The sequence below is a fragment of the Gekko japonicus genome, unplaced genomic scaffold, assembly GCF_001447785.1.
Source record: "Gekko japonicus isolate JY-2015 unplaced genomic scaffold, Gekko_japonicus_V1.1 scaffold308, whole genome shotgun sequence".
Lineage (NCBI taxonomy): Eukaryota > Metazoa > Chordata > Lepidosauria > Squamata > Gekkonidae > Gekko > Gekko japonicus.
In genome coordinates, this window is record NW_015164673.1 from 701,978 (window position 1) to 719,324 (window position 17,347).

The 17,347-nt window shown below is 40.5% G+C and overlaps 1 protein-coding gene across 1 annotated transcript; it reads left to right on the top strand.

Moving 5' to 3' along the window:
* The first annotated feature begins 342 nt into the window (after positions 1-342).
* FRG1 (FSHD region gene 1) lies at positions 343-9,529 on the top strand. The gene is made up of 9 exons (XM_015409248.1): positions 343-426; positions 1,620-1,687; positions 2,772-2,894; positions 4,789-4,843; positions 6,361-6,475; positions 7,151-7,255; positions 7,943-8,034; positions 8,386-8,496; positions 9,415-9,529. The coding sequence occupies exons 1-9, from the start codon at positions 365-367 to the stop codon at positions 9,449-9,451; spliced, it is 768 nt and encodes a 255-aa protein (XP_015264734.1). The 5' UTR covers positions 343-364; the 3' UTR covers positions 9,452-9,529.
* Positions 9,530-17,347: the final 7,818 nt, after the last annotated feature.

The window sequence follows — 17,347 nt, forward strand, 5'->3', positions numbered from 1 at the left end:
ATTGTACCTCACGTGTCAGCAAAAACTGCAAAATCCCGTTCTCACGGTAGCATCGTATCAAACGCATAGATCTAACTGCCAAATTCCAGTATTAATGCATCGAGTGTAAACAACAAACGCGCGCACCGTCAGCCACTTTCACACAAAACAGGAACGCGCAGCACAGACTACAAGGGTTCAGTATCCTCTACCGACATCAGAAACTCAGCCCACAGAAGCACAAGCTTCATTTTCGACACTGCGCATGCTCAGTCATTTGACGGACAAGGCAAGATAGTTTGTCCTTTAGGAGCTACCGTGGTGCAGTCGCAGGTCTAGTGCGTATGGTGGGCTGTTGCGCCATTTCCGTGGTACGTGTACAGAAATGGCGGAATACTCTTTTGTGAAATCGACCAAGTTGGTTCTGAAGGGAACGAAGTTGAAGAAGTAAGGATTTTGTTCCTGTTTGGATTTTTCTGTTGTTAGGGGAAACTAGCCTCTGTCCGCTTCCGGTGGGGCTTCGAGCGTGTTTTCAGCACCGGGTCTACCGACATCTTCCTAACTGAGTGTCTCTGAACTTGCACACAGTGCCTTTTCCTCACTGGTGGTCCACATATTGGGGGCGGGGGGCAACCTAGGGGATTAGGGAATCGTTTGTAAGAAGCTAGTTTTCTCTTAAGAGCACAAGAACTGGAGCTTGCTAAAAGTTCCTGGCGTCCCACGTTCTGTTTTCCATAGTGGCCCGACAGACGCATCTTCTGCGAAGATGGTGGGCTTCCCTGTAATGTGTGCCCTGCAGGTAAGGGGCCGTGACTGATCTGCTTTGCGTGCAGAACGAAGAAAGGACCCAGGTTGAGGTTCAATCCCGTAACTCGAACAAAAAGGATCAGATAATAGTTGATGTGAAACTCGCTACCTGATCCGGAGTAGAAAGTTTAAAAAAAAGACTCAGTGTAAGCCTGCGTAATGTGGTACTATGTTACTTCTTTGCAGTCGTTATTTATCTTAGATATTTCTCACAGGTAGGCCTTGGTGGTTTCTCTGCATTCTTCTAATTTCTATATAGGTAATATTTCAAACAAACTATTTCACTTTGAGCTTTTGGGAGTGTGAGATTCTAGTTTATCTTAACCCATGTAGCCTTCCTTCATGGATCTGGTAATCTCTCCCTTTGTCTTCTGTGTCTAAGCAATCTTTATGCTTACTACTCATTCTCTGTGTCTCCTCTTTGTGTATAAAATGCTTCATCATTTGGGGATTTACACATATGTGATTGCTGCTCCAAAATGAACACTGATGGGGGGGATGAGAATTCCCATTTAATGACTTATACTGTCTCTTTCATGTACAAACTCAGGAGCAGTTTGAGAAAATTACTGCCAAAATATATTATCATAAGTTATCATAAGAAACTTAAGTCTCATAGATAAAAAGTTTGGGAATACACACTCTGGGTTAAGAAACTCAAATGAATGTGCCTTACTGGCAAGAATTTGCCTTGGTCATGCCTTTCTTCTTTGAGGCTGTCCAGTGTGCTTTAAGAATGTTATTAAGGCAGAGACTGGGTATTGCCTTGATGTAATTAAGGCAGAGACTGGGTATTGTATTATGTTAACATTTTCTGGGGGCTCTTCTTGTAGTAAGAAGAAAAACAAAGACAAAAAAAGGAAAAGAGAAGAAAATGCAGAAGATCAGCTTGATATGGTTGGTAAGTTGACTTTTCCATGGAAGTGAGGCTCCTTGGAGTGAGAGGTGGAGACCTTTTCTAGCTACTAAGTAAAGTGTTCTCAGTTTTCCAGTGGAACAAAATTACAATTTTTGAGGGGATGTACAGCTTCCTATTATGTTAGCATGATATCTCTTGTCACTTTGCTGTGGTGTGGTGGTCCTTCTTAGGTACATCTGTACTCATCTAGCAAGTTATAGAATTTGGATGTTAGATAAAGAAGATTAAAATTATGATCTTTTAGAAATCCAACAACAACAGGGCACTGGCAACATGGCAGATATGCTTATCTGTTTGGTTTCAAAACAGCTTGTGAGCACAAGAAGCTGCCATACGTTGAGTCAGACCATTGGTCTATTACGGTCATGATTGTCTACTCAGTGGTAGCAGCTCTCCAGAGTCTCTGGTAGAAGTCTTCCATCTCACCCACTTCCTGATCTATTTAACTAGAGAGTCTGGGGTGTCAGTCTGGAACCTTCTGCAAGTCAAGCAGATGCTCTGACACTGAGCCACAGTCTCTCCTTGTCTCATTTCCTTTATCTCCTTTCCCTCAAGCTTCCTTCACTTTCCAGTTTCTCAGCCTGTCGTTTTCCTTGAAGCACCATATCCTTTTAGCTTCCTCATCTCCCAAGAACTCATTTGAGTTCTCAGCCAGCCCCACAAAGCTACCAGCTGCATATGATTTGCATATGAGTTGCAGTTCCCCATCCCTTACAGAAACTGTGTGTACACATTCCCCAGAACATTGACACATTTATGTCCAAAGTATAAATGCTCATGTTACTTTCAAATAAGTTACCACTGCTTTAGCTTTTTGTCATAGTAGGAATTATCATACCGTAACTAAAAATTATAAAATGATGTTTTCTACAGTTTATGCTTATTTTGGTCATTTTGTATTGTGCTAGCTTTTTTTCTTTTACAAAAAGTGTTATAAGATTACGTTGTTTTGAGTGTTTAGTATCCCGGAAACTTTCTCAACGAGCAGCTGGATCACTGTAAATTGGTATACTTTGAAACAGGCAGCAAATGAGTTCCTGTTTTGTTTTTTGTGTTCTCCTGTTAGAAGGCTGGTGGAAGGTAACAAATTTTGGCGAAATCACAGGAACTGTAGCAATAGAGATGGGACAAGGAACATATATCAGCGCTCTTGACAATGGCCTTTTTACACTTGGAGCACCTCATAAAGGTTGGTATGAGCAGAGCTGGAGGGAAAGCTTTTCTTTGTAAGGTATGGCAGAAGTAAGCCTCATTTTTAGGAGGTTCTGTAGTGCTCTGGTGTAATATAATCCAACCTTGCAGATGTCAAAAAGCTATAAGACCACATGTGTGTCTGTTAGCCCACCCTCAGACATCTATCAGTGCAATCTTAACCAGGGATACATCTGTCTAAGCCTACTGACTTCAGTGGCCGTAAAGGTAAAAGTAAAGATTCCCCTTGCTCGAAAGCTAGTCCAATCCGATTCTAGGGGGTGGTGCTCATCTCTGTTTCCAAGCCAAAGAACCGGCGATGTCTGAAGATGTTTCCAATGTGGCCAGCATGACTAAACACCAAGGCACATGGAATGCTGTTACCTTCCCTCCAAAGCAGTGCCTATTTATCTACTTGCAATTTCTTGCTTTCGAACTGCTAAGTTGGCAGGAGCTGGGGCCAGAGACGGGAGCTCATTCCGTCACGCGGCACTAGGGTCTTGAGCTGCCGCACTACAGACCTTCTAGTCTGCAGCTCAGCATCTTAACCTCTGAGCCACCGCAGCCCTTAGATGGGTGTTCATTTTGTTTAAATATTTTTGCCACCCCTTCTCCCAGCTCAGGGTCTTCAAGGCAGAAAACAGTCAAAGAATGAAACACAAATTATAAACATATGCATATATACATACACAAACACACATTCTGCTTAGGTTTGCACTATTTGTCATCTGTAGGACCACAGTATTAGTTATTTGTAGCACATTAGTAGCATGAAAAAACTAAGGGATCAGTTCTGTTCAGAAATAAGTCCCATTTTATTGAATGGGGCTTACTTCTTGGTAAGTATTTTTAAGACTTTTCTGTGCAATAATATATATGTTATTGGTATATTTGATGATCAAGTTATATAAATGTCAACTTTATGGTAATGTATCTGTATGATCTTTGTGACTCTGTAACTATTTATTTACTTAATTTAGACCCTTTCTCCCCAGTGGAGACCAAAAGTGGCTTACATTGTTCCCCTCTCTTCCATCGTATCCTCACAACAGTCCTGTGAGGTACATCAGGCTAAGAGTGTGTGACTGGCCCAGGGTCACCCAGCAAGCTTCCATGGCAGAGTGGGGGATTCCAACCCGGGTCTCCCAGATCCTAGTCCAAATCCACACTAGCTCTTTGCATCTTGTATTGCAGTAGCTAGGTATCAAATTTGTGTTAGTCAGTACTATACAAGGGACTTATTATTTATATCAATGATATATTAATTTGTTTTAGAAAAATTGTCCTGCCTTCCACCAAACCTGTTCTTCAGGATGACTTGCAAAAGCAATAAAATCCACAAAACAGGTCAGCAGTAAAACTCAGTTAGTAAAATCACTAAAGCAAAACACAAGGAGTCAAGTATGACTTAATATGGATTACTGCAAGTGCAGTAATCCATATTGACATTAATAAACAACCCCTTTTTTCAACCAACAAAATAAATAATACAAAACAAATAAGTATAACTAGCAAGAACTCAGGAGACTGGATCAAATTTCCCCTGGTGCTTAGATAAGAAAGATGGTAGCAAGCAAAAATATATGGGGATGAGAATTCTACAGATGAGATGCACCAGTAACACCTTAAGGACTGGCAACATTTATTCCAGTATGAGCTTCTGTGAAGTGAGCTCTCGCTCATAAAAGTTCATACTGGAATAAGTGTTGTTAGCCCATATAGTGCCACTGGACTTCTTTTTTGTTTTGGAATACTAGACTGACACAGCTACCCTGCTGGAATATGCACTAGGGAAAATAAAGGGTACATTCTTTGAGTGTTGTGCATCAGTCATAATTAATGGGATTTTCCAGTATTAACTAGAATAGTGTGTCTCTTTTTATTACTTTCAGATGACGGTCCTAGCCCTCCTGAGCAATTTACTGCTGTCAAGCTGTCAGACACAAGGTAATTACTCTCCTGAACTTTAAACCAGATATTTTCCTGAGGCATTAATAGTCTACTTTCTATCATATATGAGAAATAATATTCAGCCCCTTTGATGTACTGCTATAAGATACATGCCTACATCATAGGTGATACCCAGCTAGAATTTATCTGATATGGTGCAGTGTGCATGCAGATAAAGAATGTATTTGAGAATAAAAATATTAATGTTCTGTGTCAAGTAATCCAAAACACTGTTAGTAAACCATGCAAAAGTTCTCTATCTTTCTGGGGGGGCGTTATATTGTATAAGCTATTCTGAAGCTATACATAATGCTACAGCTCTTCATCCTGCCACTGAAACCTTATTCAACAATCCCATATTCTGATATTTCAATAGACATTGCCATTACACTTAAAACCATATCTTTGTAAGCATAAGAACTAGAACTAGTCATACTGGACCAGCTTACAACAACCGCCATCCGTATTTGTTGTACCAATCTACACTTTATATGTTATTGTGGAATTTTATCTGTTTTATTGTACTTTTAATTACTGTATGCCGCCTTGAGCCCGCTTGTCAGGCAAGGTGGGATATAAATCTAAATAAATAAATAAACGTTGCCTGAAAAAGTTGAGTCTTGGGAAGCTGGGTTCTGGGCCAAATACCACTTCTCTGTGTTTGCTTGGGGTTGTGCAGACACACACACACCCCTTTTCTTGCATTCCCAAAAATGCCGTTTTTCATAATTTAGAAGTTAAAAAAAAAATGTTTCAGGACCTTATGGCAGAATCAAGCACAAGCAAAGATTGCAATGTAGAATCGTGTAAGAAAGAAGCCAAATCTATTGATTTCCAGCTCATGCTTCCTGAATTTCTAGGATCATCCCTTGTGTTAATACAGACTTGATTGCAGTCCTCCGACCTTGTTTCTTAATACTTTTTAAAAAAATTATCACGCTGTCTAGGTTTTTATTGTTAGTGTAGTCTTTTAGACTCACACAGCATCCATTAAATGGAGAAAGACAGTGGGGAAGATAGTATTGGGAGGACACTGCAATTTTCTACCTTAACCTACGTCAGTGGGTTTAAAATTTTGTACCTTCAAGGTACTTTTTCCACTTCAACTTGATCGCTGAGGAACTTCTACATGTCTGCCATGGATGCCTAGTGTATTGCAGAAGCTTCTGGAATACATTGTACTTGTCAGTTCATGTGGAACGTTGCCCAAACCTGTTGGGCTTCACTGTTTTCTGGTGTGACCTGGAGTATACCAGTGCACAAAAATGTAACAAGTGTTCCCCTGCAGCTGCCTGTTTGCAGGAAAAGATCAATAGTGGTAGGCAAGTTGGTTTAAGGAAGCCTGTCCACCATCATCTCTGATGAACTATGAAGGAATCCCAGTGTTTCCCATAACACAGAATATTAATAATGAAGTGATAGTTGTTAATGCTGTTGCGCTTTCTTTCTTTCTTTCTTTCTTTCTTTCTTTCTTTCTTTCTTTCTTTCTTTCTTTCTTTCTTTCTTTCTTTCAGAATTGCACTGAAATCAGGCTATGGCAAATATCTTGGTATCAATTCAGATGGACTAGTTATTGGACGTTCTGACGCAATTGGTTCAAGGGAGCAGTGGGAACCAGTTTTTCAGGAGGCAAGTGCCTTAAAATAGCAGTTGATCCTAGCAGATAATGCACTGGTTTGGTGTTATACTTGTTTATTTCTGAAAGAACTTGAATAGAGCTATTTTTATTTTATTTTTTGTATTCTGGGATTTCTCTGTATAGAACAAAAAAAGAAAGTGGTATGGGGAGAAATTATTCCTTTTTAAAGTTTACTTTATCACAGTTGGACAGAACTTAGTTGAGAGCTCTCATTCGTTCATTCCCTCTGAGCAAATTTTCTGAATTCATGCATAGATATTGTGAGTACATTGAAAACATTACTTCTAATTACCAGTTAACAGTTAAAATCAACTAGTATACCACAAAAGCCAGTGTGACAGTGGTCTGACATGCACTGTATGGCTTTCAGAAGTAGCTGTTCTAGTCCAAGGCACAAGCATAGTTTTATTTCCTTGGGAGCAAATTCCAGTACATTATATGTACAGATTATATTAATCTGCAGATGCTAGAGGTGAATTCTGAAAACCATTTGAAAATGCAATCGTCCACTGCTAATTGTGGGTTTAAAATCAATATGCATTACTGAATGTTTTAAACTGAAATTATTAGGTTTTGAAATTTTCTTGCCATTTTGTTTCAGTACAGTTAACCATATTTTGTAGGAAATTACTAATTTGGCTTGGTGGGTGTTTTTTTTCCCCCAGGGGAAAATTGCTCTGTTAGCAGCTAACAGCTGCTTTATCAGATGTAATGAAGAAGGTGATATAGAGGCCAAAAGTAAAACTGCGGGGGATGAAGAAATTATTAAGGTAATCTGAATGGTCTGTATGTGTAGCAGTTTAAATGTCTGTGTGCTTTTCATAACAAAATGACAAAAGTGTAGCATACATCCATATGAAATGCCTTCCACATCTGTAGGAAGCAAAAGACTTCCTTTATACTACAATCCGTGGTCTCATCAAATGGACTACGGCTTCTGTTTTAACTGGTATGCAAATCAGACCTGGATCTTTTGAAGGGAGCAGTGGAGACTCTCTGTGACTTTTTAAAATCACTTATTTCCGCTAATTCCTTTCAAAGTAGTTGAAGGGAAAGCTGCATCACTTCAGTCTGCAGGTGGGAACTTGCATGACTGGATGGTTCTCCATGTACACAATCCTGACACATAGATAACTGGATCTCAGGGAAGAGGGTTCTAGCCAAACCACATTTACACATTGTATTTTGCATTTGTTCCCCCTCCTCCATGAGTGTTCCTAGTATGTCACGAGTCATAGTAATGGACAGTTTGCTAGAGAGAGACTTCACCTGGCTGTATTATAAAAGGAAATTACAATAGTTTTGTTTACTGCATGTTTGTTTGTATCATTGTTTTCTTCAAAACCACAAAACAAAACTTGTAAAGCTTCCTGAGAGAGTCAAGAAGTTTTGTATTTGACTTTTCGGCATCAACTTTTAAGTAAGCCACATCCCCCTCCCCTTTGTTTTGTATTTAGATCAGAACATGTGCTGAAAGAGAAGCCAAACAAAAAGATGACATTCCTGAAGAAGACAAAGGAAACGTTAAGCAGTGTGAAATCAACTATGTGTACGTAAGAAGAGGATTTCTTGTCCTTCAGTAAAACTAAAGAACAAAAACTTTTGCAAGCTGTCTTGGAGCATAGAACGAAAATATTAGCTTTCAATTCTAGAGGCCATTTGTTTAATAAATGTATATACTTCTAGTGCACATTGATCATTCAGTGGGCTTGGTTTTAAGGGCTTTGTTATGCTTTTACTGAAGAGTATAAACTCTTCAGATATAAGGCTGGCATACTGTATAGTTCATCTATATCAATACAGTTCATAAATGAAACTGTAGATCCTTGATGTAAGCTAATAAAGTTCATTACGTTTCATTCAGACTGAAGACATTAATGGTTTGTGATTTCTTTTCTAGGAAGAAATTTCAGAGTTTTCAAGACCGCAAACTCAAAGTAAGCCAGGAAGACAGTAAAGCTCTCAAAAAAGCAAGGAAAGAAGGCACTTTTCATGAAGCCCTGTTGGACAGGTATGTCTTCCATTCGGATACCTTTTCTGTGGTCAATGAAGCATTCTCTGAGGCATAGTCTAAGCAAGTAGCTGATGGAAATTATAAAACTTTCTGAATTGTGCCATTTGATATAACAGAATTCTCCTTTGTACCCAAAAAAATTTCCTCCCTTCATGAGAGAAATATGTGCTGGAAGGGGTGACATAAACCTAGCCTTCTCCCTGGCTTTGCCATATGTAGTGACTTTTCTCTTATGAGGGCACATTCAAGCCACTGCCTCCTGGACTCCCAAATGAGTCCATCCAGGAGCTGTTTTCTAAACTTGATTAAACTGCCTCCCTTAAAGTGTTATGCTTTAGTGGTGACAATAGAGTGATAGGAAAGATGCTTTTGTCGTGTTTGGAATATGGCTGTTTTGTATGCTGCAGTTGCTAAGTAGGGAGTGAACAAGTGTAAACCTGCCCCTGGTCTACCCAATGTTCTATCATAAATACTAGCAAATTTTAAGCAGCTACCCTTTCCATTTCCAGCTTTTTAAAGATAAGTCTATTGTTGTTTGTTGGATGCCTCAGACTGTTGCAGCTACTAAGGACAGATTTTTTTCCTTTAAAGAGAAATATACTAGAATAGGAGTTGCTTCTATAAACATTCCAAAGGTCCATATTGATAAATGTTCTGTGACAGTTAACAAAGCTCCTTTTAAGGCTAGAGAGAAAACTTTCTGCCTTTAGCTGTGCAAGCGGCAACAGAGTGACTCCGTTCGAAGTCTGGTGATTGCAGTTGAGTTTACCTAAAATCAGAATAATGGAGTACAACCTCTTGCTTTTAAAGGCTCTGTGCCAAGTGAACCAAAATGCTAAATCTTCTTGGTTAGTATTTACAAAGGGGCAGACTCACAAATAATTTTAATCCTTTCTTTTTCCTTTTCTATTACAGGAGAGCAAAATTGAAAGCGGATCGATATTGCAAATAGTCCAAAGAGGGCAGCTTCTCTTTTCGTACTTTATTAGTGTCTTGTGCATTTGTGTGAATATTCTGAATAAAACATTTTAGTGGAGTATAATTAAAATGTTTATAATTTATAATTGTATTTTTCTTCTTTCTGAAGTCAAGTGTTTTTGTTTTTTTTAAAAAAGTGAAATGCTACCTGCAAATATCCATATTTCTGTTTGTGGTCACTTCGTGGTATTGTGGTCACTTTGGATCAAGTTTTGTCTTTCAGACCTCCATCCATTTTCTTTCTCCTCTTTGTCTAAAGATCTTTGCCTACCCACGTCTCTACTGTTCCCTCTTTGCAAGTGTTTCATCTGTATCTGAAAATGTCTGTTTTTATCCAATATTGTAATCTCTGGGATCTGCTCCTTCTCTTCTCTTCTCTTCTCTTCTCTTCTCTTCTCTTCTCTTCTCTTCTCTTCTCTTCTCTTCTCTTCTCTTCTCTTCCTTATGGGATGGGGGGGTTAAGACTGTAAATTTGCAGGCACGGATTTTTCTGTTGGCTTAATAGTTAGACACCCAATACTGAGGCTTTTTATTTACACTGTAATCCAGAAAACATTTGCTAACAAAACTAAGTCCTGTTGGATCCTATAGAAACTTCTGCAGAGTAAACTTGCATAGGGTCAAGCTATTTGTGCAAACGTTGTTGCCATGGCCCCAGAAAATAAGTGAGAATACCAGTGGTTAAGGTGACTGTATTCACTGGGCTGCCTTGAAAACATGCAAGGTAAGAGAACGAACCTGCACACAGAAAAGAAGATATATTACTGCTGGTTTGAGAAGGTGATGTCAGACCCCTTGAAGTGGAAAGCAGGATTGCTAATGCCAGCTGAAACTAGTTCTCAGGAAATTCTCGCAATCCCTCCATCTAACAACATTGTGTTAGTAGTTCCCCTCAATCGATGAAAATTAATAACAGCAGTAAAGACAAAATTTAATGCTAAGCTTGCACAGTTATATAAAACAAACCAGTATACTACTTTCTTGAAAGCTAGTGTGGTTCACGGGACTGACAGGTGAACTAAGAGCAAGGCGCAAGACTCAGCTCTATCACAGCTTCTCAGCCTTAGTTTTGTGTTGGGGAACTGGGATGAAAAGAAACTTAATTTACAGAGCCGTTGCCAGGGCAAACATGATACAAAACTATAAGCATTTTGCAAAATTATAACCATGTTTTCTTACAACATAAATCCTTCATAATGATATTTTAAAGACATCAGCTGTCTTTGTTGACCAAGTGAAACCTGCAGTTTTCTTTAAAACAACTATAAGGTGGTATCCTAGTCGTGTCAGAGTCAAGATAGTTGTGCTTTCAGGATCTCTGTAGTGGCTCCAAAATGCCTTCTCTGACTTGAGGCTGCATTCTAGTCACAGTACACCCTGCTTCCTGTCTCCCTCGCACTTGCAGTGCCTGGCTATTGCTTACCTCCAATTGAGAGATCCTTCTACTAGAAGGTTGAGTATTGACTCAGTGGAAGAACTGCATCAGTCATCTCCCCCCCGCTGCCCCTTATGTGTCTGGAGTGACATTGTGGGCAAAAATGTGATGAAAAATAGTATGATCACTCATAAAATGCTAAATTTTACGAGTAATCTGTCTGCGTAATATTGTATTACATTAATGCCTGTGTTGGCTCAAGTTCTTTAAAATAAATGAAGGCTCCTGCTTTGTACCAACAGATGGCTCCCATTCTCTCCAGTGTCTGAACAAGTCCCTGGGTTTGAGGCAGTTTCTGCGTGTACATGTCTCTTGGGTACATTACAGCCTTGACATGTAAACCTGGCCCCCAAGATTGAGACTGTTTTCCAGATTGAGGAATTAGCCCTATCGCAACATGTCCTGGTTGCATCATGTAAAGCAAAAGTATACATTGTAAGAAATACATGATTGTTGAACCTGGACAGCATGTTTGGTTGGAGCTTGATAATCATTTCCATTACTGGAGAAGGGGGTAAATTTCACCAATTCATTGCTCCTGCTGCAGACCTCCGATTCATCCCCCTCGCTGTTTCTGGGCTTTCACTGTCCCAGGAACACCATTTGGGGAAGCATTTGAGGGGGGGGGGGGGGGGGGGGGGTTTCCTTCTGAAAATGTAAAAATTCAACCACCTTACTGTACTGTAGAATCACAGAGCTGGAAGGGGCCATACAGGCCATCTAGTCCAACCCCCTGCTCAATGCAGGATCAGCCTAGAGCATCTCTGGCAAGTGTTTGTCCAGCTGCTGCATAAAGACTGCCAGGGAGGGGGAGCTCACCACCTCCCTAGGCAGCTGAATCCACTGTTGCACAACTCTGTTCTACACTGTGGGGAAAATGCATTCAAATTGGTTCCTGTTTTCTATGTATAGTTATGTAGTAAAATCCATTATTTATAGACATTAATATACATATTAGAAAGATCATGGGTTTTATCCCGTCCCTGTTCAAACTCAAACATTATTGAGATCTCTAGAAAACAAAAACATCCCTTCATTTAGGAGACAGGTTATTGCTATTAATAGCAGCTAAAATTAAAAGGGTACAAAATTGGAAGAAAATTAATCTGTCCACTGTTCCAAGATGGTATGCACAATGCAAGAAATCTCGATGATGAACTGGATTGGGGTCCCCAACCTTTTTGAGCCTGCAGGTACCTTTGGAATTCAGATGCCACATGCTGGTTCCCACAGGAGGCGGAGGCAACCACAAAATGGTTCCTGCAGTTTATCTTCAGTCACAGTTAAGATTCTTGTACTGTGCTGGCAGCTGCTACCAAAGCAACATTTTAAAAAATCTGCACAGCCTATCAGCAGCCTTGCTGTCCACTTTCTAAAAACATTTGGCGGGTGCTATGACACCCCACTCCTGCCAACCTAGCAGTTCGAAAGCAAGAAATGGCAAGTAGATAAATAGGTACTGCTTTGGTGGGAAGGTAACAGCGTTCCGTGTACCTCAGCATTTAGCCATGCTGGCCACATGACCATGGAAACATCTTCAGACAGCGCTGGCTCTTCGGCTTGAAAACAGAAATAAGCACCGCTCCCTAGAGTCAGATTCGGCTAGCTTTCGAGCAAGGGAAACCTTTATGACACCCACAGAAACCATGTCGGGGACCTCTGGCCTGGCTGTCATTTTTGCTATATGTGGATTCAGTAAAAGAAGAGTGGGAATTGATACCCCTCCCTTCACTCAGCGTCTCATAGCAGCTTACAATGAACTTCCCTTCCTCTATCCACAACAGACACCCTGTGAGACAGGTGGGGCGGCTGAGAGAGCTTTGAGAGAACTGCTCTTGAGAAAACAGCTCTGAGAGAACTGTGACTGACCCACGGTCACTCAGCTGGCTTCATGTGGAGGAATGGGGACTCAAATCCAGTTCTCCAGATTAGACTCCATCGCTCTTAACCACTACACCAAACTGGGTTCATATTGTAAAAGATCTTCTGGGTTCAGTTCTATATAAGGAGGAAAATGAGATACGATTGTTATACAAATTAACAGCAAAGAATCTGCTGCTACCTGATAAAACGAAATGTCTTTTTTTCTCAGTTCAAAATGACACAAATGATTCGTGTAAGTAAATTGGTCCTGTCCACTTCTCTCAGGGCCCATTACTGTTATGGACCTATTGTAAACCTAGAAAATAAAAAAGTTTTTTTCAAAACTGAAGGATGAGGGAAGAACAGGCCAGAAATGGAAATTTGGTTCCAAAAATAGTAAGTGGGTTTTTTGAAGTTAATTTTGCTGTATGTAGAGCATGTTCTCTGGAAATGTCCATAGCTAGAATAACTAGATTTTTATGTTTTCCATGGGATGTTGTGTAGTCTGAGGGCTTCTTAATGATTTTATCATAGTATTCTAATTTGCTGATTAAACGCCTTTTGCAATCTTCCAGATTTCTTTCTCTGGATTTCATCATTGCTTGATGTTTTGATAGAACAGAACTAAATAAATTCCGATAGAACTAGAGAGTTTTAAAGGAAAGAATTACAAGAGGTAGGGAAATAGGCTTGAAACGTGTTCAGTTAGTGTTAGAGGGTTATTTAAAAGGTCTTTCTACTGGAGAGACTAGAATTTCACAGGCTTTTAATATTTAACTAAAACAACTAGCAGCTTGGGAGGGTGGACTCTATGGTATCACATCCTTGCTGAACTCCCTTCACCCTCCAAACTCTGGTCCCCTCAAATTCTTCCCCCTAATCTCCAGGAATTTCTCAAACCATAGTTGGCAACCCTACCTCTTTAATACACTGTGACAGCCATGCTGATTACAGCCTCAACACTTCTCTCACCTAGGGATCCACAATCGTGTTCATTCCGTGAGCACTTCAGAGATATTGAGCACTTGGGGCAATGGGCACCAATATAAAATTGTTCCCACAGGAGTAGGGTTGCCAAGTTGATTTTCGCTGGGAGCGGGGGGCTCCTGGCTGGCGTCAGTTGCGCGCACAAAGCGTGCATGCCACATGCCCGTCACCCAGAAGTGACATGACGACGCCAGGCATGCTGGGGGCGGGGCCACAGCCATCCAAGGGAAAACCATAGAGTTTTCCCTTGGATGGCCGTGGCCCCGCCCCCAGCATGCCCGGCATGGTCGCGTCACTTCTGGGTGACGCGCATGTCAGGGAGGAGTTCCCCCGGGGCCCGATCCGGCAGCAGCAAAGAACGGGCCTCTGGGGCGGGGGTTTCCCCGCCCCCCGGGGGGACTTGGGAAGCCTACACAGGAGAGTAATCACAAAATGGCTGCAATGGTACTGGGGCTAATCACAAAATGTGGGATGTTGCAGGCCAAGCAAAAGTTAAAAGTGTAGAATCAGAAGTGTAAAGGCAGTGTTCCAGCAACTTTCACATGGAGACAAAAAGAGAACTATTACAACAACCTGTGTAAAAAAAAACAACAGAAGAGGACAACAAAAAAGGAAGAATGTAGCGGGAATTCTGAGAGACAGACCACCAGGGAGTCAGCAAGGAGAATCAACAGTTGTTTATTAAGCGCGCGGTACAGCCAAAAGCACCTCTCAGGGCACTTTCAAAACAGGGTGTGTACTCCGAATGCAGGTTTGAGTACCTACAGACAAAAATCATTTCTTAGAATTGGCATGCAAGATTATCACAGACATTGACCATGAAGCCTGAAGCATTGTGTTCTTTTGCAAAACCACAAACATCCTTGGCTCATCACATGTCCCTTGTGGGAATGCTGATATTTTCCTGTTATCAGCCAGGTGTTAACTTTCTTCATGACAAAATAACAAGCAGAGTTCAGCAATTCCTAGTAACGGGCCTAGCGACGCCTAATATGGTCATGCAATCTTGTGTGTTCCGCAAAGGCTCTATTTCTTATCTCTGGTTCTCCTATTTGCAAAAGCTATGTTCCCTTAATGATTTGCAAAAGCAAATGCGTTTCCCTAATGGAATGGCCTTATAATACAAGCAAATTGCAGGTACATGCTTTAAAGAACAAGATCTGTTTTACAAGATCCAAGAAATCAAAAGGAAATATAAATGACTGTTAGGCATCCTGTAAGATCAACATGGAAATACATTAACTGAGCAGGACAAAACAACAAAAGAAAGAAAAGATGGGAACAATACATCAAAGAACTATACAGAACATAGGAAAGGATGACAAATTCCTTCCAAGAAGAATCTCTTTGAAGAACCTGCAGTTTTAGAAAATGAAGTCAAAGCTGCATTCAAAGCAATTGGGAAAACAAATTACTAGGGGTCGATGGGATTTTTCAGTGAAGCTATTCCAAGTCACAGAAACAGTCTATCAAAATCTTTACAAGAATATGCCAACAAATATGAAAAACAAAACAATGCCCCACAGATTGGAAATGCATGATGTACATTCCGATTGTGGCTGTCCTCGACAAGGCCAGGGTGTTCTTGACCCTGGCCCCAACCTGGTGGAACTCTCTGCCAAATAACATTCATGCCCTTCAGGCCTTAATTCAGTTCCACAGGGATGCAAGGTAGAGATGTTCTGCCAGGCATTTGGTTGAGGACAGCGATGGCTTCCCATCTGGCTGGCACTCCTGTTTTTCCTGCCCCCCCTCCCCCCGCCTAGGCAGTGGCATATTTTTTGGCAGTTTCACCACCATCCCACTGGTTATAGGTACTGCTGTATTTATAGTATGGATTTAAAATATGGTTTTATTATGTATATGTTTTACACTGATGTATACCACCCTGCGCCCTGTTCCACAGGGAAGGGAGGTTTAAAAATCGAACTTAATAAATAAAGCAAAGAGACATCAAAGACCACCGCAACTATCAGACCATTGCATTACTTTCTTACACAAGTAAAGTGATGTGCAAAATCTTACAAAGACTGTCACCAAATATGGAATGAGAAATGCCAGATCTTCAAGCTGGATTCAGGAAAGGAAGAGGCACCAGAGATCATATTGCAAATTTATGGTGGTTACTGGAGCATATGGGAAGATTTCAGAAGAAAATCAGCTTGTGTTTCATACATTTATAGCAAAGCTTTTGACTGTGTGGAACATGAAAAGCTGTGGTCAGTTTTGAAAGAAAGTGGTGTGCCATAACATCTGATTGTTTTGATGGGCACCCTGTACTCTGGACAAAAGGCTACTGTTAGGGCAGAATATGGAGAAGCAGAATGGTTTCCAGTTGACAAAAGTGTCAGACAAGGATGTATTTTATCTCCCTATTTCTTTGATCTGTATACAGAACACATAAGGAAAGCTGGATTAGATTTAGATGAAGATGGAGTGAAGATTGGTAGAAGGAACATTAACAATCTGAGATATGCAGATGATATACCATATTACTGGCAGAACATAGTGATGACTTGAAATGACTACTGATGAAGGTTAAAGCAGAAGTGCCAAAGCAGGATTACAGCTGAACATCAAGAAGACAAAAGTAATGACTACTGGGAAATTACACAGCTTTAAGGCTGACAATGAAGAAACTGAAATGGTACTATCCCTTGACTCCTTCATCAACCAAAAGGGAGACTGCAACCAAGAGATCAGGAGTCTGAGTCTAGGCAGGGCAGACATGAAGGAGCTACACAGGATTCTTAAGTGTAAGGATGTCACTGGTGACCAAGATCAAGTTAATTCATGCCATAGTATTCCCCCTTACTGTGTATGGGTGTGAAAGTTGGACAGTGAAGAAAGCTGACAGGAAGAAAGTTGGTTCATTTGAAATATGGTTTTGGAGGAGAGTTTTGCAAATACTGTGGACCACCGAAAAGACAAATTAGTAGGTTCTAAATCCAATCAAGCCTGAACTCTTCCTAGAAACTAAAATGACTAAACTCAGACTCTTGTACTCTGGTCACATCACAAGAAGACAAGAGTCACTGGAAAAGACAATCATGCTGGGAACAGTTGAAGGCAACAGGGGAAAAGACCCAGCCTGAGATGAATTGACTCAGTAAAGGAAGCCGTGGCCCTCGGTTTGCAAGACTTGAGCGAGGCTATTAACACTAGGACATTTTGAAGGTTATTAATTCATAAGGTCATTGAGAGCCAGTGTGGTATACTAGTTAAACTTTTGGATGTATCTGGAAGACCCACTTATGCCATGGAAGCTCACTGGGTGACCTTGGGCCAGTCACAGTCTCTCAGCATAACCTACCTCACAGGTGTTGTACATATTAGATTCCATGCCAAAAATGAAGTCAAATGAGGAGGAAGATCTATGTTTTATTTCAATTAACAGAAAAACAATTGGACCAAATAGTCCATCCAAAATTGACTACTTTCTTCTCAGCATATTCAGGAAATATGCTTCAATTAACAGGAAAACAATTAGACCAAATAGTCCATCCAAAATTGACAACTTTCTTCTTTTTCTTCTTCATATTCTCCTTGAACATATTCAGGAAATACATGATATTTTATACATGG